General features: G+C 36.2%; 1 protein-coding gene across 3 annotated transcripts in view; it reads left to right on the forward strand.

The window, feature by feature from the left end:
- Window positions 1–6,494, forward strand: part of CERT1 (ceramide transporter 1) — a 113,242-nt gene extending 106,748 nt beyond the window's left edge. For all 3 annotated transcript variants that reach the window (XM_040450664.1, XM_040450654.1, XM_040450645.1), the window contains 2 exons: window positions 247–383; window positions 3,885–6,494. In XM_040450664.1, coding sequence (XP_040306598.1) covers window positions 247–374 — 128 coding nt within the window. In that variant the 3' untranslated portion in view covers window positions 375–383; window positions 3,885–6,494. The remainder of the gene's footprint in view (window positions 1–246; window positions 384–3,884) is intronic.
- The last annotated feature ends 3,637 nt before the right edge of the window (window positions 6,495–10,131 follow it).

A 10,131-nucleotide genomic window follows, 5' to 3' on the forward strand; every position in this document is an offset into this window, starting at 1 on the left:
TATATTAATATTTGCATTTAATTTAGGGAGCCAAGAACGTATTAAATAGGTAATAAATGCTCTCTTGTTTGCTATGTGTCCTTGTCTGGTGGTTAGCATTAAGGAATTAGCAGTCAGGACTTTAAGAGATGTTAACTGTTCCAACACGAGAAAATTTTGAAAGCAAAGGAAGTAAATGAGTGCTTCCCATACATTTGGAGAATTGTATCTTAACGGGCTTTATTTTAATTTTCCTTTATCTTGCAGTGAACCCTGGAGGATGGGCACCAGCCTCAGTGTTAAGGGCAGTGGCAAAGCGAGAGTATCCAAAGTTTCTAAAACGCTTTACTTCTTATGTCCAAGAAAAAACTGCAGGAAAACCTATTTTGTTCTAGTATTAACAGGTACTGGAAGATATATATTACCCTTTTTTTAAAACTTTGATTAATATGACTCTGCAGATATTAAAATTTAGTTAATTGTTGAAAGTGATTTTAATGTGTTTTACAATGTTCCCAAAGTTGTAATTTTTAAAGCCTTTAAAACTTGTTTTCTTCTGCTTATATGAGACAATGTTTGCTTATGCAAAGACATTTTAACATTATAGAGCTATAAAATTCTAGAAGTACAAATTCCCTGTATTCTTCCCTTCCCAGAAAGTACTTGAGGTTCATTGTTAATTCTTCCATACTTTTGTATGTATGTAGTGAATGATGTGTATTCTTGAGTATTTGTTAATAATACTTGTTTATTCTATACTTCTTGTTTTGCAGCTTGCTTTTTCTCTTTAACAATGTATCTTGACTAGTACTGCATATAAAGACATGAGATATATAAAACTATCTCATTCCATTAACAACTGTTACATGAATGTTGCAGAATTTATTAACCAGTCCCATCATAATGTTGGTTCCATATTTTGACTGTCAGATAATGCTTTGTTGAACATCTTTCCATAAAGTGCTGGAATCTTTAATTCTTTTTCAAGAAATGATATGTTAACGTGGTTCAAAAGTCAGGTGTGAAAAGATGAACAGTGAAATTTATCCCTTGCCCCTGCTCACCCAGTTTTGCCTTTCCCCCACCCCCAAACTGAAAGAGTATAAGTGCTATTTGTATATCTTTTCCAGAGAATTTTTTTTTAATTTTTTTTTTCACGTTTATTTATTTTTGAGACAGCGAGAGACAGAGCATGAACAGGGGAGGGGCAGAGAGAGAGGGAGACACAGAATCGGAAGCAGGCTCCAGGCTCTGAGCTGTCACCACAGAGCCCGAGGCAGGGCTCGAACTCACGGGCCACGAGATCATGACCTGAGCCATAGTCAGACACTTAACCGACTGAGCCACCCAGGCGCCCCTCCAGAGAATTTTTTATGCCTGAGCAAGCAAATACAAGTGTATGTCTCCCACACTTACACCTTTTTGTTGTTGTTGAAGAAAATACATTGTTCTGCATCTTGTCTTTGCGCTTACTTTACTTTGAAGGTCTTTGCGTATCAGTATGGACCTTCCTCATTATTTTTTTGTGGCTATACAGTATCCCATTGCATGGATATACATAATTTTCTAACCAGTCCTCCCTTGCTAGATACTCAAGTTGTTTCCAATTTTTGCTGGAACGGTGTTACAAGTATATCCACTTATAAGTTTATATGTGGGATAAATTGCTAGATATGACACTGCCAGCACTTCCAGGGGTGGGGGATTGTGCGTTTTTATTTTAGATATTGCCCATAAAGAAGTTGTATTAATTTATCATCTCACCAGCAATAATGTATTGGAGTGCCTATTTCCCTTTACCCTCTCACACAGTGTATGAAATAAAACTTGGATTATTCCCACCTTGATAGGAAAGAAATACTTTCTCTATAGTTTTTATTGTCTTTCTCTTACTGTGAATAGTTTGAACATTTCTTGGTCCATTTGAGAGAAGTTTGTATAATTCTGTTTCTGTGAACTCTCAGTATGTGTTAACATTTAAATTTTTAATAGATATTACCAAAGTATAATTCATAAACTGCAGTATTTATGAATGTTCTCTTATTCTCACCTATGTTAGATATTAAATCATTGGCTGAGAAGTTTATGTTCTTTTTTTTTTTTTTTAACGTTTATTTATTTTTGAGACAGAGAGAGACAGAGCATGAACGGGGGAGGGTCAGAGAGAGAGAGGGAGACACAGAATCTGAAACAGGCTCCAGGCTCTGAGCAGTCAGCACAGAGCCCGACGCGGGGCTTGAACTCACAAACCGCGAGATCATGACCTGAGCCGAAGTCGGACGCTTAACCGACTGAGCCACCCAGGCGCCCCGAGAAGTTTATATTCTTGAGTAACTTAGATTATTGTATTCTTGAGTCTTTAGATTAAATTAGTATGTTCAATAGTATTATATAATGACTGATATTTTTAACTAATTCTGGTTTCTGATGTTGTTTATAGTATGCCTCTCTTAAAAAAAAAAAAAAAAAGGCTAAATTTATTGTCAGATGCTAACAACAGAGTTGTTGCATTGATGTCCCAGATATTTAGCCTTTCCTAAGAAAAAGCTTACCTGAAAATGTTAAACAGATTCTAATCTTACCTGAATGGTTAGTGTTTTGGGATATAGCTTGACCTTTGAGAGATTCTGTCTTCAAGTGCAAGTGCATTGCATAAGTGTACTGGCTTTTGGAATATCTCGTACTTTAGGATTGTTATGGCTAGATCTGGACACAAATTTGCTGATTTTATCTTTGCCCTGTTACCTCAAATTAACCAGAAACGTGATGCTGTGTCATGGCAGCAGGCCATGTCACCTGACTTAGCTGGTTGTCTCTCCCCACAGCCTTAAGATTTCTAAAGAATGCTATTTGCTCTAATCAAGACCAAGTGTGCAGCTATAATCTGCTTTCTCTCTTCATCTCTACCCCCAGCCTTGCTAAAATGAGCAGGGCAGAAAATATAACCATCTATTAAGGAAAAGAAATCAGAATGCAGTTATGTATAGAACTTGCTCTCACCTATGTTTGAAAAGAAGAATTTTCTTAAGCATTTGTAAAATACATGCTAACATTATTAACAGCATTTTGCCTCAGAACTGTTGGATTTAGGGCATTGTTTATTGACTGTGTGCATGTGTCTGTGTGAGTCTGTGTCTTTGTCTGTGTGTGCACACAGTACCTAGCAGGGAGGGGGTTGAAATCCATCTCAGAGGAAGGAGGTAGCATTGTTTGTGGATGTATGTGTATGTATGCAAAGACAGAACTATGAAGATTCAGTGGCTACAACTTAGCTCTGGCCTTGAGTCCAGGTTGAGCTTCTTTCTGACAAAGCACCAAATTCAGACCTTAACACCATAGTGAAAATCTTTGTTTACCTAAAGTAATATTTGTTTCATAATAAGTTTGGACAGATGTATGTATGAAGTGGATTCTAGCATTGAAATTTTAGGAAAGCTATCCTAATTTTAGTGATGAAGAAATTATAACTTCCAATAGTGTTTATGATCTTTAGTGAAATTTCATAAAGAATTAATGAGGTCCAAAGATAGTTAAAACTCATAGTCAATTCTTGATAACTGGTGTTTTATAGCATAATTTTTATTGAAGACTAAGAAGAAGGAAATGCTGGTTTTGGGGGTGTAAACCCAGAGAATTCTGGTTGATTCCCTCTTTGCTTATCTATGGTATATTTCCCTTCTTTTTTGAGTTTTCAAAACGTTCCTTCTGTTCCTTGCTGATCAGTTTCAAATATGTAAGGTTTACAATTTTAACATTTTTAACGGTGAAAATCTGTAAAGCATAAATATTTAGTAGAGATCTGTGTATTCCATGAATTCACAGGGTAGGAGGAATCTGTTCTGGTAGTCTTGCCACTCTCAGTAATAATGTATTTCTTAATTGTTTACTTATTTTCTTTCCTGCAGTGACTGAAGCAAGGCTGTGTGACATTCCATGTTGGAGGAAAAAAATAAAAAACAAAATTGAATGCTCTAAGCTGGAACGTAGGATCTATAGCCTTGTCTGTGGCCCAACACCCTGGCCTTGTGTACAAAAATGAAGAAATATTGCAATAGCAAAGGTGAACATCTAACACTAGCTGTCTCCTGCTAGATCTCCTCGCTCAGCATATAACTATAAATACATGTAAAATTACATGTATATGGCTATATTTTTATTTGCTTGCTCCTAGAAGAGAAAAAAAGAAAATCAACTTTGAATCACAACTAGGAATTGATGCTTTAATTTTTGGAAACTTTTTCAGAATTTTTAATTTACTATGGTCCGGCCTAAGATCCTCATTTGTATCAGGTTTTGTGCACAAAAGAAAAGCACAAAAGTTGAATGCACATGGGGCATGTGCTTTCTGTGCACCAAATATCTGGATGGGGTTCTTTTTTCAGGCCTATGGTTAAATCTGTGTTCAGAATTTTTTGACTTTTTTGCTTTGTATAATCATAGAATTCATTGCTGCTGATTTCTATAATGATTCATGTTACGTAAAGTGTCTCTTAATAACTGAGGGCTGTCAAATAACCTGTGATTTCACCTTTTCTATAGTCTTACTCCTATGAAGAACCTTGGTTCTGATGGAGAAAGAGTGAAAAGCTTTATTTTTTCCCCCAGGTATCTTTATATTTCTATTGTATTTTTAGTTGTGTAATGTGTGCTACAGATTTTTTTCAGTTTGTTTACAAACACAATTTGGTAATTCCTAAATTGGTTCTGTCTGCCTCCAAATGGAAACAGAAATCTTGTGGGTTTAAACTACTTTTTGGTACAGTGGTAAGGATAAAATGAGCTCATATTTTCTCAAAATTTGTAAGAGGATATATGGTATTTCTTGTTAAGGTAAATCAGGCTGTTGGGGTTTGACATTTGATTCAGTATTTCTGGTGTTCATAACAGGCATGTTTGTCAGTTCTTCTAATTTGGCTCAGTTTAAAAGATATGTTGCAGGATATGCATATAAAATGTGAGCAGTGCTCCGGTTTGCCTCTTGATCAGAATTTGCAGCAGAGCAGTAAAGGATTCCATGTGATTCAAACTGAAATTCTTTCCTTACTTGCTGTAAGAGCTTAAATGTAAAATACCTTCTTTAGTTTTAGGCCTCTGTGAAAAACCTTGAAGCATGGAGTTGAGGCAAGGAATGGTACTCACTGAAGTAGAAATGACTGCCCACTTCAAAATCTTCATTGTGTTTATACACAAATGTGCTTACATATGTCAGAGGCATTTTGTAGATGCTATGCTGACTTGTTCATCTCTGTAGAAACACAGAAATCAGACCCATTTTGTAAAGCAGAAAGTCATGTCACTTGGATCATGTCCTGTATATATTTCATACATGGTAATGGAGTCTTAATGATAAATGCAAGGTGATAATTTAATGATGGGATTAGTCTGATCACTTAATATGCACAATCCTGGAAGTGAATTACTTGCATCAGATATAGTGGTATTTATTATTCTGTACAGAGAGAAAAATACATATAAAACATATGCTTATATTACATGCACGCAGATTTCATGTTCCATAAATCTTTTCTATTTTTTAATTTACCTTTCTCTAATGATGTGCATGGAATATGCCTTATACAGAAAAATGCTGTTCATAATTTGACTATGTGGAAAAGTGCCTATATGGTGGTAATGCTAGTAAGGCAAATAAGACAAATTATCATATGAGTTTACTACATCACCAGTTAACATTTTATATTGTGATGTTTAAAAAAGAAAAGTTTATACCTCAAATGTGTATTTTATTTTACAATCAGCTGTGGGGTTGGGATGGGAATATGGGAGGGTTGGGGAGGGAAGGTTTATTAACCTTAAGCCGCTGATGGGAATCTTCAAAAAAAATTCTCTATGCCCACTATAAATGTTCCTCTGTTTGCCATTTTTGGTAACTATCATGAACATGGACAAGTAACTCTTTCATAACTAAATTGAATAGCTTCATTTTACAAAGGTATGGAAAACTTAACAAAGCAATGTCTAAATCTAATTATCATTAGTTGCATTTGCACTAACTATTAGATACACTTTTGCAATTCTGTAAATGAAATGATTACACTAAAAATATTTGTATAAAAAAAAGAAGATACATTTTACCTTTAGATAACTGTACAGGTACTTCACTAGAGTTAATCCCATCCAGTCAGATTTAGAAATGAGTTGGGGAATGCGAAAAGAGTTTTAAAGAGCTGAAAATTGGAGAGGTACTAGCCATTTTAAACAATATTCAGACCCTCTAGAATTATTTCTGTGTGGCTAATTCTTTAATCAGTATCTGAATATACATGATGTTTTCCCAAACACAGTAATTTCTTCTGTCTCCCAAACAAAAACAAAAAACAAAAAAAATGATCCTTTTACTACTCTCTTTTCAACTAGTTCACTCTTTTGTACTGTGATAGAAATTTGGAAAATACTGGTAATGATGGGTTTTGTCCCTGACTGCCCACTGTACAGGACAGGAGAGCACAGTGTTTCACTTGGAACTCAGGACTCCTGATTTTGAGGTGGAGGGTGATCACAGCAGCTCTTGGTTTGGGAACACCACAAAGGCGATCGAGGTAGACCGAGGAGGGGATGGCTGGGAGGGAGGTGTAAGAACACAAAATAAGGAAAAGGAAGAATGGGTTTCCCGTTTGTTGAGTTTCATCGGCTAACTTGTGCACCTATACAACATCAGTGTCAACTGCTATTGAGAACATTTTAGTTGGGCTGAGCTGGTTCTCTTGTGAAATTGTGCTGGTTAATTAAGCTTATCAATTGTTTGTTCAATTAAACACTTTCACCAGTATTTAGTCCGAGTTGTACAGACAATGTATTTGGATTACTGTCATTGTTCACCTACAAACTCAAAACATAATCATTTTAAAGTACCTTGGGAGTGTGTAGAGTGTAACTATTCTATAATAGCTTTATGATCCTGATGATGTTTTTAAAAAATAATAAAGTTGGATCTTCCATGTTACAATCACAAAATTAAAACCAGTATTTAAAAGTGGAAAAGTATTAAAATATTATGGACAAATGTACTTGCTTGCTTGTTTTCCTTAACCCCTAGATACTGCCCGCATAATTCTAAATTTTTTTTAATGTTTTTATTTATTTTTGAGACAGACAGAGTATGAGCAGGGGAGGGGCAGAGAGAGAGAGAGAGACACACACACAGAATCCGATGCAGGTTCCAGACTCTGAGCTGTCAGCACAGAGCCTGATGAGGGGCTTGAACCCACGAACTGCAAGATCATGACCCGAGCTGAAGTCGGACACTTAACCGACTGAGCCACCTAGGCGCCCTTGCCTGCATAATTCTGAATAGTTAAGAGCTTGAAATAACTCCAGTTTAATATTTTTTAAACTAGAGGTTGTAACCCAGTTAGGGATCAAGAAAGCCACGTAAATATTTTTCAACAAAATAGAACAGAATGGAATAGATCAAGTACATAGCATGTGAATATATATATATATTTTTTAATGCTTATATTTTTGAGAGAGAGTGAGACGTAGCATGAACAGAGAGGGTTAGAGAGAGGTGCTGACACAGAATCTGAAGCAAGCTCCAGGCTCTTGAGCTGTAAGCACAGAGCCCAGTGTGGGCTGGAATTCATGAGCTGCGAGATCATGACTTGAGCCGAAGTTGGGCATTCAAATGACTGAGGCACCCAGGCCCCGCGTGAATATTTAAATATTTTGTGAATCTTTTTTTCATATGTGTGTGTGTGTGTAGTGGATTATAGTATGAAATGAATGTCTTACTTATGAAAGCTGATGCAAAGTTTTTCAGATTGCTAGAAAGTAAGGCCATATATAGTTGGGTATTTCTAAAATGAAAGCACAGTGCCAGTCATGCACTTAAAATTCAACTACATGTAGTGGTAAATAAATCCTGTCTCGTTTATTTAAATTACATGGACAGCTCCACTTGTTACACTTAGGGAATCTATGCTCTAGGACAACCATGAGAAGGGAAGTGTGGATTTGCAGTTCAGTCAGTGGGTTCCTCCATGGTTATATTGAAAGACACTGAGCATATTTCTCTCCTCATGTTCAAAGATATATACCATCTAAAAAAACATGACCTCTAAAAACAGGCCACTACTTAACCTGGTGGGGTGCTGGCGAGAAAATCTGGCTGTTGTATTGGATTTTTTTATTTTAATGTGTTGGATTTGTTGACAAATAGTTTGGTCCCTGTGGCACACTTGTAAGAAGTTTTTGAATAGTGACTTTAACTATATGCAGTTTTTGCCTTAGGCTTGACCTGAAATGTAACCTGCAAATAAGGTGTACTTCTAACTATTTCAAATTGGGGTGACTTTATGGCATGTTCCAAATTTTGCCATTGTGTAAACTAGATTACAACAGGACTCATATTGTTAGTATTTGCATTATTTACCCATTGAAACAAATTTTCTCTGAGCCTTCCAGGTCTGTATACTTTGGATAGCATTCAACAAATACCATAAAGGTAAACTTTTGGCCTCTTAAACTCTCTTCCACAGAATTCGAGTTTAGTACTAGAACAAATGTTAACTGTCCTTAAAGCTACAAAAGGAGATCCAACCAGGATTTTACCCAGGTTTTATGATTGTTGAGGTGCTGAATGATGATGTCTCTCTCATTAAGTGTCTGGAATATGAACAACTAACTGCCTTTTATCTACCTTCTTCCAGTATTGCCGCCCCTGCTGGTTGGTGGTGGTATCGCCCCTATTTTACAGTAAGGTGTCAGGCCAGGCTGGGTTCCGGGCCTACTTGAATGATTCCAAAGTCTTTTCTTTCCATTAGATTCTGAAGATTTTTAACGCTTTAGGTATTTAATACCTATTAGTGTTTGATGGACTAGAATTGACATGCATGAAGACTAGCACTTTTGAGGCATGGGTATTAACACCACACACTTCATTATTGGCTTTACAAAAATTCCAAATACCTGTATGTCATAAAATCCTACCAAATGTACAAGTTTTATCTTAAGATTAAATTTGACCATCATTTGATGCCTTGACTGCCTTCCTGTCCTCCAGCTTAGAGGGGTAAGACAAGGAACTCTTATCATTTAAAAAAAAAAAAAAAAAAGCCACAAGCCCAAGAAATTTCGTTTATTGGGTTTTTAAATCCACAGACAACCTCCAGCATAGCTACCACTGTTTTGTGAACCACCCGTGTTTATAAAATAACAAAACAACCCCTGAGGTAGCAAGTAAAGCAAGCTGTAGATGCCCTTCCAGTCATTTCACTCTGGTTCTTTCATGTTACTCTTCCTTAGAATTGGGAAGCCAAAGTGGGAACTGGGTCCAGCAGCAGGGGGATCCATGTGCAAGAGCTACATGAGGTCAGTCCCCCGTCCATGCAATTTTAGCCTTGTGTACAGATAGCATTAATTCTCCACACTCAAAACAATTCCAAGAGCAAGTATTTATTGAGCACCTACTCCATGCCATGCAGTGTTACAGGATCAGGGATACAACAATGAACAGAACATCTGGCCTATATTGTTTTTGTCATAACCAAGCTTTTTAGGAATGTATATAAACTAAGAGGAAATAGGCTTTGCAATCAGGAACATTTGAATAAGGTGCATTGAATGATATACTTAGCTACCTTCAAGATATGCAAGTGTTTTGTTTTTTGATTCTTGGTTCTCAGTTGTGTTCTGAAAAAGTAAGAAATGGGTTGTTGCTGTGTTTTAACAAGTTACCAACTTCTGTCAATGTTGATAGCACCAAATTGGTAAATTGTCTAATTGTTCACTTTATTTTAAAACTGCTGTTTAATTTGTGGTTTGTGAATTTTCACTTTTCATTACTAACATCCAGTAGAGTTTGTTATTTCTAAGTGAATTTTTCACCATGTTCCTGGGAATCCTGTGTTTAACATACCAGAAAGGAACGAATGGCTTAGAAGACAGAAGACGAGAAGACAGACGAAATTTTCGGATTCTCACTTGAACAGTTTTGATCTTGCCAAGTCATTTCAATGTCTGCATCTATTTTTCTTTTCTGTAAAGTAATAATCATCTACATCTACAGGGTTGTTTGGGGAAGAGTGAGACAACATATTTAGAATTTCTTGAAAACTTTTAAAGCACTCTGCAAATGTTAGGGATTATTTAGTCAACCACATGCATGCTGCATATTGTCTTTTGAGTTTAAAGACA

This window comes from Herpailurus yagouaroundi, unplaced genomic scaffold, assembly GCF_014898765.1.
Source record: "Herpailurus yagouaroundi ecotype Mexico unplaced genomic scaffold, PumYag 29, whole genome shotgun sequence".
Lineage (NCBI taxonomy): Eukaryota > Metazoa > Chordata > Mammalia > Carnivora > Felidae > Herpailurus > Herpailurus yagouaroundi.